Here is an 18,950-nt window from a genome sequence, read left to right on the forward strand (position 1 = left end):
AGCGTGGTATTAGGCAGGACAGTTTGACAAACCATGTACTTGCACAAGTGTAATACTACAAGGTTCTGACACTGACAAAGGGATCGCGTGACAATGGGCAGTGTGCCTACAACGGCGGCTGCTGCAGAACATTCAACTCTGGCGCCACGCAGACAAACACACACGAGACATTGCTGTGACGCGTTAGTGGACGTGTCTTCTGGTGCTGAAACAGCTAATTTCAGCTAATATCTAGAGGCGTCCTGCCGCTGGCGGAAAGTCTTGATGGACATCGTCCAATATTGGCGAATTGGACAAAGCCAGTTAATAGGCCGGTTTATTGAAACGCTTCGCATTTTAGGTGCTCACGTGTTTTCTGAGAGGAAAAGGAGTAATCTCAGGAAATGTAAACAACTATTTAGTTATAATCAAAACTTACAAAAGAGTTCTTAACATGCTTAGCTAAATTATGCCGCACGTCTTATATGTCCATTTCTTTGCTTTGTCGAAACAAATGATCTTTTTTTTGAGCAACCTGTTCAGCTGTAAACCTCAGTTATGCTATTTGAAGATGGCCGCGAGGTCACTAATAGTCAGCCCTGGTGTAGTCCTTTCTCTTCCTCGCCGCTCCACGTGCTTTCGCCGGGAAGGGTTGGAAGGTCAGAGGTCATACCAAGATGGCGGCCTCCACGACTGACATGTTCTGGCTGTCTGTGCCCCCGGCGGGTGGTGGCGCTGTAGAGGTGCGGTTCATCAACAGCGTCAAGGTAAAGGTTGAAGAGGCGGAGGTCTCCGTGGCTGAGAGTTTAGTGCTGCTAACCCGTTAGTGGGAAAGAGGCTCTCTTGTCTTCCTTCTCCAGTGCCGGTGTCATTTATGCTGCTGTTCTCGTTCCTCAATAATGGGCTCAGTGGTGCTCGCCGCATAAGACTTTATGTTGCTTAGGCAGCAGATAAGACCCGCGCCACATCAAATAAGTCTCCGTGACGTTTGTTCGTAAGATTGGGTGCACGTTGAGCTTCCCCTACTTTCAAGGGAAATGCTGATGACTGACTGCCACCCACCTCCTATACGGCTTCTCTGTAGTACTCGCAGCTCTAAACGAGTTCCCTGATAACCGAAAGGAGACAGAAAGCCACGACTCAGGGTTCTTTAAGACGTGTTAGATCAATCTTTTGTAAATATTGTTGTCTGGTGCACAGATTTACCCCCTTTACTGTCATTTTAAGAGTCTCACTTAACTATCCACACATAATTGGAAAGCGATTTAGTCTTCTCAGCTTTCCACTGACTGGGCATCATCAAGCTTTAAGCTGATATCGCCAAGGTGAGGGCTTGTCACTATTCTTACAAGGGCTGTGTGCTGTACCCTGCCTGCACCTCTATGCATTTCAAAAGAATGGATAACAGTGTGCTGTTTTGAGCAATTTATATAATTTTCTACTTGGTAATTCACTCTTCAGTGTTGAATGTATTTTAAAATGTCGCATGGGGAATTGACATATCTTTACAATCTTTCACATAGATAAATTGTGCTGCACAAAATACCATGCTAAAGAGACTGCTGTGTAGAAACCAATGCGTAAGAAAATGCAAAAACATTGAATCAACATGCACTCACGATAGGATTGTGACTGCACCACCTACACAATGTGTGCTTGAAGTACGGAATTTTGATTATCACAAATATCATGAAGCAAGACATCGACTCCACATACACGGACATTTACTAATAGTCTATTTTTGACTTTCAAAGTCATGTCTGTGGCGTAACGGTCAGAGGTGCTGACTTTGGAACTTAGTAACCAGGTTCGAGTCTCGGCGTCAGCTCAGCATCCGGTGATGTGGGCAAATTACTTAATCTCACCGTGCCTGAAAAAAACAAAATACTGTGTCCTTGTGTAATGTAATTGGCGCTCTGTTCGAGTTTACCCTACATGAAACTTTTAAAAACAAGTCTATGAATCATTTCTAAATGTCTTGAACTAGAGCGATCACCTACAACCTAACCACCTATTCATTTAAAAATAGGTCTTGACTTGGCTAACTAAAAACGTTAATCAAATTGCTAAGGATTTTTTTGTTATCCCTTTGGAAATTGTAGAAAGAAAGTTGCAATAGACTATCTTAATTTAAACGTTGTGTTGCATGCAAGAATTCATGCGCAGACATGGTTCCTAGCAATAAAGGCAGTCTATGGAGCTGTTTTCGTATTGTTGAACTTCATCTTAGTGATGCCGGCTCTGGTGGGTCGGTGGACAAATGCATCCATTCCAGCGACATGTGTTTGATCTCAGGGTCATATGTTCAAATTCTGGTGGGGCAGCTCAGCCTTTCAGTCTTCCCAGGTCGATAGAATAATTACCATTGGGCTTGGTAACAATAAACATTTGCTATTGAGTTCCAATATGCCCCAAGGGGTGAACATGCATTTTATAGACATGTTATCTTATGACAGAATAAAGAGAAGACTGAAGTGATTTCCAGACAAGCACCTTTATAGGTAATTATACTATAACAACAGGATCACTTTTGTCTTTTTGCTCATCTGTGGCTAGGCAAAAGAAGGCCAATTGGCACATTATTCTAATTTTACTCATGTAATATTATGCAAATTTGTAGAGCACACTATCCCCCGGAAGGGTGTCCTGGCGCTCAAAGCATAACTACATTCCCCTAAACAAGCATTACAAGTATGCCCTTGAGGTAACCTTTTTAGGTTTCGATTAAATTTAACTACGCAGCAGCGAACTGAAGAGGAAACTGTTGTTGAGGAATGGAAAAATGGACATTCAGTACTTCGCTTGGCATACTGCACTACCCATTGCTATGCAAGGTAAAAAGTGTATCCTTTGACTGGCATAGCAAGGAGTACTTGTACAGCACTGTCTCTCTACAGTGAACCTCTCCTCTCACCTCCCCACAGCACCTGATGGCTGCTGATTCACCCCTGACCCGTCTCTCATTTTGTACACGTCCCTCCTTGATGCCCTTGTCCCACCACTCCCCAAATACATTCTGGTAAAATGTTATCCCAGCTTCAATGATGGTAATGTCTGGAAATATGCTGGCCCAGGCACAGTAGAGGTAATCCCAGATTTATTGTGACCAGCCATAGTAAGAGGAAGCCAAGGAACAAATGTAAATCATTTTGAAAACATTAAAGTTCAGACAATGCAGAAAAGAGCCAGTCCAAGAGGACCTATTAGTTTGAATCCTTAGCTAACCTTTCCAAAACTCAAGACAAATGTCTTGAGTTTTGGTGATGGAATTGGAAATTGTGAAATCTATTGCAGTTGTAGACGCTTGTTTGCCCTTTTTTTCACAGCTCCTGGTCACTACTTCTGTGGTTTGTGCCTTTGAAATACACCAGAAGTTTCGAACAGATGCACAGAAATATTGGAAAATAATTGCAGTTCATAATAATGCATAGGGCAATACACACTTATATAAGGGAAGTGTACAGTTACCTCTTGAAAACTGTGTGTCAAAAACTGTGGTCCACATAGTAACGTATGGAGCATTGTTCAAAAGAGAATGTGGACATCGATTGTAACCGAATACTTAAAGATTGTAAAAATATAGTAATCTGTGAACAGTGTTCACAATAAAAACTTGCACAGTAATACGTGGTCCTGCGTTCACTGAAAATCTTAAGCTGGTTGTTATTTAAGGCACACAACAGCGGCTCAAAGAGACAGTGAAAATTAGTTTAACATTCTTCGGCGTTTGTCAAAAATTTTGGACAAACCACATGTCTCTCTTTATTGACGATCCTTTGAAGGCCTTCTCAGCTTGGATGGTGTGTTAAGGCTCGCATGAGTTAACCATATATGTAAAATATTAATACACACAGTACTTAATGAGTTGACGGCTGCTTCAACCTTGACAACCATGGAAAGCATTATGGCAATTAAGAATGATGATAGAAGTATTACATGTAATGTAAAAATCCTCTCTTGGCTCTTTGTTACAAAAACTTTCTAGGAAAAGAGGAATAGTTGTGTAAAGTGAAATCCTTAGCGATGGAAAACCTTTAAATTAAATTTCGCTTAGGTCCTTCCTGTGGTCAGTTTTACTTTGAGACAGTCTTGAGCAAATTCTAAGTATTGTTTGTACAGCTGGGGTCAGAGTGAAGATGAGATGCTTTTTAGGTCTCGGCTAGCAAAGGCTGCGCTTGCGCAGTCTCGCTCGCGAGATTTAATGACTTGGAGAAGAGGGGCTTGAACCCGCCCCTCTTCTCCATTGGCTGGCCTCTTGAATGCTGGCCAGCCATTGGAGAAGAGGTTTGTCTCTCCGAACAGGCCCCGTCCTTTTCGGATTCGGGGGCGTGTTTTTTGCTACTTTTCGAATTATCTCCTCCAGCCAATGGCAAGAGGAGAGAAAAGAAAAGCACGCCCCCGAATGCGAAACCGCCGCTGCCTTTCTCCGAGGCATTTCTGCTTCGCCTCGGAGAAAGGCAGTGGTGTGCTTAGGCAGTGGTGTGCTTGTTAATGCTTGTTTAGGGCTTGAGCCCTGGCATGTTCTATATGGGTGACAATCTGAGATAGACCTCCACACTGACAGATCGATAAAATGAAAACCCACAGGCACGCACATACTAATCATTGCTTTGATTTACTCAGGAGGAAGTGGAACTCATACACTGAAACCATGGCTGGTGTGCTTCAATACTCTTTATGTATCGTAACTGCCCCGATATATACTTGAGTAATACAATGTAACACATTTCTTTTTTAAAGCGCCATAGCACCTCTGGGTAAGGTCCGCGTGGGCGCTATAAAAGCGCATTGATAAGTAAGTGAGGCGTGGGCAGCTTCCTCCTTGGTGCCTTGTCGGTCTTCTGTGTCGCTGAACTTACCTCGGCAAGACTCTTGCTCCTGGCAATGCGTAGCTGCTCCCGCCCCCTCGTGACATCGCCGGCTCCCGGGTGCGCTCCTCTGACGTACTCACCCGCTGCCCTTTGTGACGTACACGATTCGCGCTGACCCTGCGCACGGGCCGCCGTTGATGACACGCTGATCGCGCGGCGCCGCCTGGAGTGCTCTAGTTGTCCGGGCGGGCGGAGGAAGATGGCGGAGTACCTGGCCTCCATCTTCGGCACCGAGAAGGACAAGTGAGTGCGGGGAGGATGGGAGGGGTCCTGGTGCTGCCGGATACCATTCAATGAATGGACTCCGGCACAGCCTGCCTCTGTCTCTGTGAGTGACCTGTGCCATGCCTCTATCTCTAGGAGGCACCATCCCTCTGACCGGTCCAACAGAGAACTGACTGCACAGAGGCCCCTTTCCCTACCCTGGCTCCACAAATACCCTACCCTGGCTCCACAGATGCCCCTTTCCCTACCCTGGCTCCACAAATACCCTACCCTGGAGTTGGGAGCGACGCTAGCATGGCTTAAAACGACACGTCAGCAAACAGTGGTCTGGAGCAAGGGGGGGGCTTGTTTTGATGTTACAAAGGGACTTAGTGGCCGTGAGACAGTTTCCCGGGATACTTGGTGACTGTGATAGAGCACACAGACAGATGAATGGGAGAGGAAGTATGTTGGTCTAGGTAATGCATGGGTGGAGGGTTTAGGATGCAGTGACTGTAGAGGCTTCACACTCTTGAGGCTTGTGGTGATCAGAAACGAGGTGGCTGATGTGCACGTAATTTTATGTGTGGAGTCCTTACACAGTGCGCTCACCGATGGGGTTGTGTTAGGTGCTAGGTACACGTCATCAAGGGCTTTGGGGCTGATCAGGCTATCACCAACTTCGGACATATTACATCTCTTTATGTTCATTCTTTTCGTGAGAAACCGTGTGGTACAAAAATAATGTAGGTGCACATGGAAGAAGACCGAGTAGTAAACCCAACATCTCTTTACATTTGTTTTGGCTGTGCATTTCGACGACACTCAATAGCTCTCCAAAGTGATGCATTTTACATCCACAAAATGCTAAATCATTTCCCATTTGGCTGGCATTGGGTGACAGTCTGATCGGCGCCACTTGCACTGGTCTCCTTCGGCCCTTCCCGCCTCCTCCATTACCATACACTCCTTGGCCCCTCCCAGCCATCACCAACCCCCCCCCCCCCCCCCCCCCCCGCCCAATGGCTCCCGGGCGCCCCGCTGAACTGTGACCCACCCAACCGGCCTCTGAAGGACGAAAGGCTTCGGGATCAATACCACGCAACTCCTGCCTACCCCCAGGTCTTCCCCCTGTTGCTCCTGAGCACCACCGCGACCGACCCCCCCCCGCTAAAGGCCGCATGGGTCCCCTATGCAATGGGCAAAGCCGGGGTGCAGCAGCAGTCTGCAGCTCAGCTATCACCAAGTGCAACCACCCCCGCCCTCTCCAGCATTGCTCCCTGTACCGCGACCCTCATCCCTTCCCAGAGAGCGCTTCACCCTCGCCCTCCCGGCTCTTATGCACCACCGTGGCCCTGCAGCTGTCCGCACCTTTATGCCACCCTGCTAAACGGCCCCCCTCCCCCGACCCACCGATCCCCCAGCCCCCCTCCTACCCTCACCTCACACCATGTAGCTCTGTGTGGGGGTGGCTCTGTGTGTGTGTGTGTGGGTGGTTGTGTGTGTGGGTGGCTCTGTGTGTGTGTGGGTGGCTCTGTGTGGGTGGCTCTGTGTGGGTGGGTGGTTTTTTTTGTAGGTGGCTCTATGCGTGGTGGGTCTGTCTGTGTGTGGGTAACTCTGTGTGTGTGTGTGTAGGTGGCTCTGTGGGTGGCTCTATGGGTGGCTCTATTTGTGTGTGGGTTGCTCTATGTGGGTGGCTTTGGGTGTGTGGGTGGCTTTGGGTGTGTGGGTGGCTTTGGGTCTGTGGCTCTGTGTGTGGGTGCAAATGCAATAGATCTTGCATTTGAGAGTGATTAAGCTATTGACATTGTAAATAACAATGCCGTTTCTTTAAATGTTTTAAAAACATAAACAAAAATAATGTCATGAGCAATGCCAATAGCTCTAACTTTAACAATGCCGAGACCACTGCATTGTAAATGCTTGTTCCTTTTACCTGTCTGTTACAGCAAAGCTACGAATCGTGTGGTTATAGCCCATCATTTTGAAATTAGTGAATGTAAGACAAGAAAGGGGCCTTTCTGTGTTTAAAAAACCCCCCCCAGAGTTTTTACATATTTGTAGTGCATATTCTATATGTAACTTCTTGTAGTATGAGGGAAGATTGCTGTGCATGAATTGAGGACTTTATGATCAGCTCTGTATAAAGCCAACGTCGTTGTTTGGTGTGATTTAAGACCTGAAGATAAACTGTACCATGTTTTTTATGCAGCAATATGTTATTCATTCCTTTAGAGCAAGCATTTTTGATAATGAATTAAGATGAAATTCTAGGGTGTCTTGAACTTCTTAATCTTTTATTGTATATACGAATACACATGGAAATGTTTAGTTTCCAAAATGAGTGATGATTATGCACATTATTCTCCAATTGATTCTGAAATAGTAAGTGGGAAAGGGAAGGTGATGCAGCTAGAACTGTTCACATGCATGTAGAGTGACCACATAACTCCAGGTCATTGCGGACACCCTATCAGGCAGTCGCGGCTGGTGTCCGGGCAAAGTGGCGGGGGTAGGGAAGGGAGGTTGGTCAAACAGCATAATATTTTTTTTTTTACCTGAATCCCTCCGCATCGCCGCGCTTCAGGCTGCACTGCAGGCACGGGTACCCAGACTCCTCTGCGGCCGCCAATCCTGACGCTGCTCTTACAGCATGAGAGAAGCGTCAGGGTTGGCCTGAGCTCCCTCAATTTGCGCTCCCAGAGAGACTGTGAGCCTGTGCCTGCTCTCACTAACCCGGCAATGGAGCTGGGTTTGAGAGAGCTTCAGTGCGTATGACAGTTTTTGGCCGGCCTGAGACGGCCGGCCAAACCATCATGCACACTGAGAACAGAGCACCTACCACTCCCCCTGTCTATCATTCCCTGGGCCCGCTCCCAGGACTCCATGGCATGGCGAATAATAAAACAATAATAAACTAGCTTTATTATCGTTTTATTTCAAGTTTTGCAGCTGCTGCTGGCAGAGGGGGCGACGCTCCTCTGCCATAGCGAAGAAGCCACCGCTGGTTTCCACTCCTGAAAATTTCACCTAAAAATCATTGATTTCAAGTGTGTTAGTCTAATAAGTTCAATAGAAGCAACCCAAAGTACAACTCACACAATGCAATAGGCTATTATACAAATGTTCAGGACTGGAAATATTGTCTGTAGAGACCTGAAGTAGGTAGTCACCGTAGCTCCATTGTAGTATAGATGGTGGGTTCATTGTCAACATTGCTAAGTTAGCGTGAGCTTCTCTGCCATGAGGCTGCTAAGTTAGCGTGAGCTTCTCTGCCATGAGGCTGCTAAGTTAGTGTGAGCTTCTCTGCCATGAGGCTGCTTTTGTGCACAACACTGCACACATTTATTTTGAAAGGCTGTGTTTGTGCTCCTTTCAGATGATAACGGTCTACCTTTCGCGTTCTCTACTGTGCTCTGAGGTTTAGTCTGCACACGATGTACAAGGTCGATCAACAATGCCCCTTGTTATTCTGTTCTGGTCAGTCCCGCCACCTAGACATAGCATGATGCGCAGCTGCACTACTGAAAATCGTATGCTTTAATATTGCAAACTAAGCATGTTGTTCAGGCACTTGGAGAGACACCTTTCCTGAGAGAAGAGCTATGCTTGTCCTGAGATGTAAACCTCACATCTAGGCCTTGATGTATGAGGTATTCCTTTTTATAATAAATTCCTTTTTACCATGGGAGGGGGGTCAGGCACTGTAGTCCTTTTCCAATATCTTTATAAAATGATTTCCCCTTTGGATTCTATGGAATTGTGACAATGCTTACTATATTGTGTTTATGCATTTTGCTGCTAGTATTGGCACGTGTACTGTACCATAGAGCGCGTTTGTTAAAATAAACATTTTAGGCGATACCGCGTCTCAGATTACTCACATTGTGGACAAGTATGAGTGAGTGAGTGAGCGAATGAGTTGTCTTGTTCCCGCGATTCCTGGGAGAGTCAGGAGTGTTATGTTCTGGGTTGTCTAATCATCGGTAGCTTCGCTGTTAGTCTGAGAATGAATGAGACACTATTGCCAGTTGGTTTTGGGGATTTTGGGTCTTGAGGGGATAGGTTGGTACACCACTATCTACCGAGGTCCTGGTTTCCTGCACATAGTTCTGTATATGTGCAGAATCCCAGCAACACCATATTCACTGCACAATTACACTCGGAACTGGTAGAGTACATAATGAAACCCACTGAGCTTGACAGTTGCTAACTCTTCAACTTAGCTTTGACTTTAACTCATATTGATATAGGTTAATGCCTTTGTTTATTTAAATTCCTCCCCTCCCAATTAAATTAATGACGCCAGTTTTGATCATCCTAAGGATAGCTCCTCAATGCCTTTGAATATTAACCTGCATAGTGCATAACAAACTGCTACCAGAACGCCACATTAATTAGCCCATAACTAATCATTTAGAGAGAATCCAGAAGTCTACAAAACTCTGACCACCTACTTTTCAAAACCCTCACAGTCAAGAAACGAATCGCTCTAAAACAAGCTTTCTCACAGAGTACACCGTCGGTATAGAACTCCTTCCGCCATCTGTCAGAACCAACCCCCAAATCAAAGTATATTTGGAATACCTCCTGTTTCAGTGTTATTGCCACTTTGACATAAGCCTGCTGCTACTGTCTCTGCTGTTGTCAGAGACTACTCCTCTGAATCCCAGTTATCAGTGGTCTGTTGGTTCTGATGCTTTGACATTCACTTCCACTGTAATTACTTACTCTGTGTTACTTGTTGTTAACCTACATTTGCGACCAATATGTTTTCTGTGTTGTATATACAGGCATTGATTATCTCTAGGCTGGATTACGGCAACATTCTTCATTTGGGGATCCTTAAGGCTATACTTAAATGTGTCCAGATAGTTTAGAATGCGGCCAGCAAATACTAATTTACCCTCCTAATTATACTTCTATCTTCAGGCTTCTTAAAGATCTCCATTGGCTTCCAGTCGAGAAGTGAATTCACTTTAAGGCTCGGTGCTGCATGCATAAAATTATGTCAAACTCAGGTCCCCATTACTGTAGATCTATGGTGACTCCTTACAAGACAAATTCGAATTGTCTTCTGCAATCGTGCAATACTAACCTCTTCACAGTTCCCAGAGTGAAGAGAACTTATCATGGGGGCCGCTCCTTCTCCTATTTGGGTCCTAAGCTGTGGAACACCGTGCCTGGTTCTATGGGGTTGTGCTGTTAATTTTCGGCTTTCCAAAAGCTTCTAAAGACCTGGCGTTTTTAATTTTGTGTGTTAGTCCTGGTCGGTATACCATGAAGGGCTGAGCGCTGGGAAACCCTGTTTGGGTAGCTTCGTGCTCTATAAATCTATAATAGTATGCTTTATGTTCTAGTTGTATCAGTTTTCACCCCTTATTACTACTCCCCAAGCACATGTTCTTTACTTTGGGAGATTGAGGATTGGGAGCTTTCTAATTAGGATTTCTTCATAATATAAATTATGGCATTACTTTAACGTTTAAAAGTGTTTACGGTTGCAGTGAGTTGTTAACAATTAAAGTAATTTTCAGTGATAAATAGTGTATAAAGCTAGCAATTGCATGAGTTGTATAATTTAAATGTGTAGTGAAGAACTGAGACGAAATCTTATAGGGCCTTAAGTTACCTTCTTATTGAGGAATTCGAAGTCTAATTCAGGGTTCATGACTAAAACCCTATTTTGAGTGCATTGTGGACGGTTACTGCCGGATTTATGAACATTGTAAATTTGAATTCTAGGAAGGGCACGAAATGGAAGCTGGAGGATAGAGCTTGCTAGTAATCTATCTTTTTTGGGGGATGAGTGGCAAGTTCAGACTATAGCACCAGTTCAGAGGCTTCCAAATGTGTTTGTGTGAATTGGCCACTTCGTGCTGGCAGTTGGCCTGAATCCACAGATGCTACTAGGCACGGCTATACAGCAGTCTGCAAAGATAAAAACAGTGGTGTGGAGATGAAAGGCTGTTTAACTTTTCAGCAGGTTTCTAATTAAATCCTGCCTTTATGACTTCATTAGAATGCAACTTAATAGGAGCATCTGCCTCTTCTATATCATAGCGGTACAAAAGGGGGTGGTGATGGACGGAGCATCAGAACGAATCAAACACTCACACCCAGTCAACAGATCTGGGTTTGATCCATCACCGTTCTTTAGCCCACTCTGCCACCCCAGTTCAGACATGGCCATATGCAAATCAGTCTGACCCTGTACCTCATGGGAACAGTGCAGCCCGAACTGCCACGCCATGCCTTCCCTGGACCGGAAACAGGCTTCCTAGGACCGGTTTCTGCCATTTCAGCCGTCTTCAGCCAGGCTTGCTTGAATCCAGTGGCAAAGTGAGCAAGGGACTCACGTCTGAGCATACCCTGCCAACTTATGGCGAACAAAGCGGTACAAAAGGGGGTGGGCTAAAGAACGGTGATGGATCAAACCCAGATCTGTTGACTGGGTGTGAGTGTTTGATTGGTTCTGATGCTCCGTCCATCACCACCCCCTTTTGTACCGCTTTCTTCTATATCATAAGCATCCCTTACCTGGTTTGTTGCAACTGTGTTGCATGCCCTCTCACACTCATGGCTTACCTTTTTATCTTACAGGGTAAAGGACTTTTTGCCACAAGAAACATACGGAAGGGAGAAATCATCTTCAAAGAAAAGCCTCTTGTGTCCGCCCAGTTCCTGTGGAATGCACTGTACAGATACAGAGGTGTGAATTAATCTCCTTCTTCAACGCATTTTGACCCGCATCCCTTGTCATCTCACAAAATATTCATACTATGTGCAGAATCTTTCAGCATTCAGATTGAAAGCTGTTGTTTAATGACTATTGCTGGAAAGGAATAGTTTTTGTAAAAACAAAATGTCACTGTGGTGAGGTATCCTCCTAATGCGATTTTGGGGGGGCTAAGAAGAGCAAGGGAAGATACAGCAGGAGAGGGAGCAGTGTCAGATTAGAAGAAAAGGTACAATCATATGACCATTTCTTTATTTTACCTTTAGCACATGCAAGTCACCTGCAGACAATTGCAGACCGATATTAGAAACACTTAAATGCGCTCATGAACACACAGGCAATATAACGAAAGGCACACCGTCTCACCCAAACAACACTACAGGAATACATGCGCATCTAGATAACTTGCAACTGTTACTTTGTTTAATGGTATGTACTTAACACATTATTTAAAGAGGCTAAATATTACATGCTAGTTGAGACCTATGATACAACAGTAGCAGAGGGCGAGCTTGATGTCAATGTAGGCCAAGACTGAACCTTCAAGACTTGCTTCATTGTTTCCTTTTTCTAAAAATTAAAAAATGTAAACTGCCACAAATAAAAAACACTCCTTAAGTTATTTAAGTTTTTTAGTAACTGCAAAATGTGTTCAACATAAAAAAATGTTCTCCCAATTTCAGTTCCTCATAGATTTTTGGTTTTCTAGCAATTAGGTTTGTGATTCTCACCTGGAAGGATAACACTAACGTGTTATGTACCTCTTCCTAATGTCACTGAATAAGCTGTGCAACTAAAGTTATGATTCCAAATTAGTTGGAACTGAAAGTAAGAGAGCAGAAAAAATTAGTCTCCATCCAAATAATATTTATGAAATCTGAGACAAAGAAATTGTTAGACTATTGCTAAAGGAGCTGTGAAATGCTTTCAAGTGGCAAGATGTAAAGTTTCTTAAAATAATCGCTGTATACTTTTTCAAGTGCAGTCGCCAGATGCCCAAACTACTGTTGCCTGAAATGGGCACTTTGAACCAAATTAACAATTTTTTTGTGTCCCATATAATCAGTCATTGTTTTTTCTTTATTTCATACTATTCTTCCATCTTCCAATTTATCTTTTTGGTCCTACATACACAATTGATTTGCCCATAATGTTGAGTCACACTCAATTCTTATATCTATATGTCAGTGAGTCATAAACCCCATTGCATTTCAGACCTATATGGTCCTTTGTCTGCGGGACATACAGCCATGTTCTACAAAGAGATGGAATATAACAATCATTTAACATCATACGATATTCAACATATGCTATAAACTGATCAGAAAAACCTAAATGTTGATATTGCCTCAATGTAATCATCGCCTTGTTTTCTTGCATATGTACCTCAAGCAAATGCATTGATTCTAGGTAACTCCCAATTTATTATCATCATTATACAGTTGACATAAATCTGCCAATTAAAAAAAATCTAATATCTGTGCAAAAGGCAAATCACTCAAAAACATGTGTAATTGAACGTACTTGCTTGTATTTACTCCCATACAGACACATGCTCTCATATTATCTGCATCTTTTTTTCTCCAAGTGTTAGACTATCTGATCTGATGAAAGAAAACTTAATTTTGTTACCAGATCATAAACAAGTGTTCCTCCACCAGCCAGCCGTGTATGGGACCGCACCCTTCCGTGGTTTTCTGGCACAACTCTGCATTCTGAATTGCTAGAAAATTCTGTTATATCGCATTCTTCAAATGCATTGTTTTAACGCGTTCGACATGCGTCAAAACAACGTGGCGTATACTAACTAATGTGAAGGATTCTATCTCTAAACGGTTGAGATATGAAGGCTGTATGTTCCTAACATGATTTCTTATAATCGGTATCATACATCTAGACCCACAACCCATCGTTATGTGCCAACTCAAGCTGGAATTCTCTTTTGTATCGCATTCTGCATATGTATTATTTTAATGTGTGCAACAAACAGTGCTTAATTTGAGCTGGTGTTTTCCGCTGATCAGCACCGGCAGTTAAATGCAAACACTGGTAATTTCGACTGATTGCCATATAGTGGCGCTGTTTGTTTTATTTATAGATGAGCATAGCAACAGTTGTTGATTAATTCAATATACTTTAAAAATAACTAATACCTGCCACCCAAGTCATTCTTATAGCTTTGGGGGCCTGGAATAATTTGAACTGTTACACTTGTAGGAGTGTGATGGTGTGTTTGTAGCGTCATTGGCATCACTGTCCGGGGCAATGGGTGGTGCAAACTGCAGTAGCATTCTGACGAGGACTCTGGCACTTATGTTTTTATAAAGTAAGCACTTGTGACGTGTGTCAAAATGACGCATGACGTCTACTAACTAATTTTGTAAACTATACCGCTAAACACTGTTGCCATCTTACAAGGGTGGAAACCACCATCCTCAAAAACTCACAGCTCTGTGTTGTCAGCATTATTCATTATGACATGTATAAAGCATTTAGATCCACAACCTACATTAATATGCCAACTTACGCCAGTTGTTAATTATTAAAATTACTATATTCTGTACTAAGAACACAGAGCCATGATATCTCGGAGATAGGTGTATAACACGTTTCCAAAATGGCAACACTGTTTGCAGGTAGAATCCTTCATATTAGTTAATGTACATCTTGCGTCGTTTTGTCACACGTCACAAATGTTAAAATGCGGACGCGCTTGCAATAGAGATAAGAACAGCCATTTCGTTTTTAAATCTGCACTGCTTTTAATCTTGCACTTTTTACTTTATTAAGTGAGAAATTGCCTCTTATTTAATATCTCTTCCTGTGATGGTTGCTTCAGCTGTGGACGCGCTATTCTGAAAAACACATTGGTAGAGGGTAAGCCAATCGGGAGGCAGGGGGCAGAGTCAGTTAGAGTTCTGAGCCCTTGAAATGCTGCCTGCAGTGCAGACATGCCGCTGGCATGCCAAAGGCCCGTCTAAGGCAAGCCCATCACCTGGTCCCTTTCAGTCAAATAGGCTTATGTATACTTCTGGTCAATGTATGGTACTCCGGCCTGCTCGTCCTGGGAGCTGCCAGATCTATGACCTATGGGTGAGTCCGTTAATATGCAACTGCTGCTACTTTTCCTTTCAACCACTGGACAACAGTCTCAATTCGGTGACAAGTAATGCAGGTCATCGTGACACAACTACGCATTTAGGCAGAAGTTCCACGATTTAAAAAAAAAAACTTTCTTAGTATTAACTGCTGCTCTGTTCCTGGGCATCAACAACACCTACTTAATTTGTTATGGGAACATAAGCCTGATGCCCTGTTTCTAACAGAGACATGGCTTGACGATGGATCATCACCTGATGTGATTGCTACACTCACATCCCCCCCCCTCCCCCCCACCCCAACGACTATTGTTAAGAGAAACAGAAAGGGTATATTTATTTTATTATTATTTTAAGAATGTATGTAATTGTAAAACAGAATAACAACCCTTACCCGCTTGCGAGGCCTTGCTCTTTTCTCACTCCCTTACACACAAATTGAGTATATCAAGGGGCTTGATCTGTTGGATTCCAGGTTATGCTGGGAATTGGTGTGCCACTACCCCGGGCCTTTTGGCCCCAAATATTCTGAAATCTGCCAATTTTATGTTGCCCGCATATCTTAACATCCATTTGTAAGATCTCAAATGCAGCCAGGGCAATTCTGTTATTAAGGATTTGGGTGTCTTGAATCTGGCCCTTTGTTACTCTGCTCCTGCGGCCGGCCGCCTCTTGGATCCAATCTTTTCCAACTTGAAGGGCTTATTTACAGATCCCCCCCCATACCGTTACCCTCGTCAGACCATTTAGCAGTATCATTTGCTCTTACGATCACTGCTATTTGATAGGGCTACCCAAACATATTACTAAGTCCAGGAATTGGTCAAAACTGGATGTGCTGGTCTTGAACCGGCAACTGCTGTGCACCAAACCTGCTCTTAAGCAAATGGCTGACTGATCAGGGGCTGATAGATAATTGGATCTTAAATTCCCCGGAGGTAGTTCTACTGACTACTTCTAAACACTCTGCCAGATTATAGCTGCAAGTTCCCGGGTTTGCTGAAACGTCTCAGCTAGAGAAAAAACGATATAAGGGCCTGGAAAGACTTTGGAGGAGGGCTTTTTATGAAGATTGTAAAGCTAAATATAGAACAGCGGGAAAAAAGTACCATGGACTCTGTAGGAAAGCACAAGCACTTTTTTATTCTGACAAAATCACTAATGCTCAAAACTGTCCTAAGGCACTCTTCAATTTTGCTCAAAGAACTTTCAGACCTCTACAAAACGTCTGCATCACTCTCACTTTCTCAGACTCAGTGTGAGGAACTGGCCCTTTTTTCAACAAAAAGATGGCAGATATTCATATTAATTTGTCTAAGCATCTTAAGGGTGGAGTGCAATCTACGGACTGCGTTGTGTCCAGCAGTACACCGAACCACACCCAAAATGAGTATAATAGCATGTACATGCCGGGTTTAACTGCCAATCTGAAGCCGTGGCCCCCTTTTGATCTCCTCTACATTTTCAGCTGTCTTACAGTTATTTAAATTGGGCTTTCTGCTGTACCCCCTTAAACCTTCCAAACTCTGCTTTTTGGATCAGGAATTGCTACAGGAGGTAGTGAATCCCCTTAACACCTCTCTACATGAGGGTTCTATTCCGATCTTTAAAAAAGAAACAACAATCCTTATCCGACCAATTGGTTGAACTTTCGTCCAATTTCCCTGCTGCATGGTTTCTCCAAAATTTCGGAGAAACGTGAACGGACTGCTTACAACTTACGTGGAGGCTCACAATAGTTGTTTTACATGCTTCGCAGTCGGGCTTCAGGGTTGGGCACAGCTCTGAATCCTCCCTCTGGGGAGTCACTGATCATCTTCGACGACTACTGGACGAGGGTGGAATACCTGTGCTTATTTTATTTAATCTTAGCGAAGCCTTTGATACTGTGTCCCACTCCATCCTGATCGAAAGATTGGCAATACTGGGTCTTGAAGAACCAGCACTAGCCTGGTTAACATCATTCCAAAAGGATTGGGCATTTCAAGTCTTTTGGCCAGTGCTTGATCGGAGACGCTAGTTTTAACTTCTGGAGTCCCTCAAAGCTCTTTGTTAAGTCCAATGTTGTTCAATATTTATGTCTCCCCACTGGCAGATGTAGTAGAGAGTTGCAGTTTGACTTTATTCTCCTTTGCTGAGGACACACAAGTCATCATCTCCTTGTCATCTGCACAGGGTCCTGGACTGTCCAATCTTAACCTTGGCTTGAGTCATAACACTTCCTGGATGAACAACAACTCTCTCAATCTAAATGGAGATAAGACAGAGGTCATAATCCTGGGCAAGAATCAACTCTGGGGCCAACAACATTGGCCTAGGGACTCTTCCTAATTTGTCCCATACGGTTAAGTGTCTGGGCTTTGTATTGGATGAGAATCTTTCTATGAAGCCTCAAGTGATCAAGGTTACCGCCACTTGTTTCGCTGTGGTCAAGTAGTTCAAAATGATCATCTGAATGATTTCTGAATCAGCCCAAAGGACTGTGGTCCAAGCCTTAATTTTGTCTAGATTAGTCTATGGTAATATCCTGTACTTAGGAATCGATCAAGCTTCCATCTTACGCCTAAGATAGTTCAGAACTCATTGGCGAGACTTCTGTATTGGCTCCCGAAGCACGCCTCTGTCTCTCACCTTTTCCAAGAGCTACATTGGCTCACTGTTTCAAAGTGTATTCAATTCAAAGTTCTGTGCTACATCTTCAAAACCAGAGCCGGAGCAGGCCCATGCTACATACATGATCTGGTGGTGCCTTGTCAGCCCACACGTACACTTAAATCTCGGAACCTGGTCCTGTGCACAGTGCCGAGGTTTTGTTTGGCTGGCATGGGAGGGGATTCCTTCTCTGTTTTGGGCCAGAAACTGTGGAACACCTTCTCATAGTCCCTGAGAAATTGCATTTCATTACTTGCATTCCGTAAAGGGCCAAAGACCTGGCTGTTCTAAGGTGTAAGTCATCTTCTCCTTTGCTCAGTGCCAGAAAAACCTTTTTGGGTAGCTGTGCGCTTTATAAAATTATTAATAATAATAAAACAGAAGAACGCGATCTAACACAGAATGTTAGAGCAATTCAGAGTCCAGAATTGTGCCAGAAACCCACAGAAGGGCATGGCCCCATACACTGCTTGCCGCTGGAGGAATGCTCATTTATGATCTAGTAACAAAATTAGGTTTTATTTAATCACATCAAATATTCTAACACTCGAAAATAAAGAGATGCAGATACTTTGAGTAAATGTGTGTATGGGAGCGAATACAAGAATGGGTGTCCTACTACACGTGATTTTGAGTGATTTGCTTTTCCACAGAGATTACATTTTTTGATATTGACAGATTTATGATAAATTGGGATTTGCCTAGAATCAATGTGTTGTTTGTGGTATATATTCAAGTAGACGAGATTATGATTTTTTTTTTACGTTAGCCTTACATTGAGGCAATATTAACATTTGTATTTTCTGATCACCTTCTAATAAATTTTGACTATCGTATGATGTCAAATGATTGTTCAATTCCTTTTCTCTGTAGAGCATGGTTGTATATCCTTCAAATCAATCACCATATAGGTCCGGAATGCATTGGTGTTTATTAATCGTGGACGTATAGCCATACAAATCTAGTGTAAATCAACACTATGGACTAATCAATTGTGGATGTATGACCAAAAAGAGGGTTTTAATGGTTTATAATCAATTGATCGAAGAATAGTATGAAATAAACTAAAACTTATGACTGATTATATGGGACACAAGACTGTTTATTTGGTTTAAAGTGCCTATTTCTGGCAACATTAGCTTGTGCTCCTAGAAACTCCACTTGAAAAGGTATACAGCGATTATTTCTGTATTAGTTGTTTCAGTTGGTTGGAGGACACCCCAGGGAGCACAGCCAAATTTATAATAAACTGTTTATAATGGATATTTAGGTGTGCAGGCTTTTGTTTCAAATTGATTTTTAAGATGTGACATTTAATTATAAACAAACAAATATTGTTTCATCTCTGAAAGATTAAGCATTAATAATTTGGTAGTAGCAGCAGTTACTATTTACAGTATGTAAAAC

General features: G+C 43.3%; 1 protein-coding gene across 1 annotated transcript in view; it reads left to right on the forward strand.

Moving 5' to 3' along the window:
- Window positions 1-592: 592 nt before the first annotated feature.
- The window catches only part of SMYD5 (SMYD family member 5), a 115,440-nt gene continuing 97,082 nt past the window's right edge, over window positions 593-18,950 (forward strand). The window contains exons 1-2 of the mRNA XM_085642770.1: window positions 593-746; window positions 11,658-11,766. Coding sequence (XP_085498896.1) covers window positions 657-746; window positions 11,658-11,766 — 199 coding nt within the window. The 5' untranslated portion in view covers window positions 593-656. The remainder of the gene's footprint in view (window positions 747-11,657; window positions 11,767-18,950) is intronic.

Source organism: Triturus cristatus, chromosome 2_2 (genome assembly GCF_964204655.1).
Source record: "Triturus cristatus chromosome 2_2, aTriCri1.1, whole genome shotgun sequence".
NCBI lineage: Eukaryota > Metazoa > Chordata > Amphibia > Caudata > Salamandridae > Triturus > Triturus cristatus.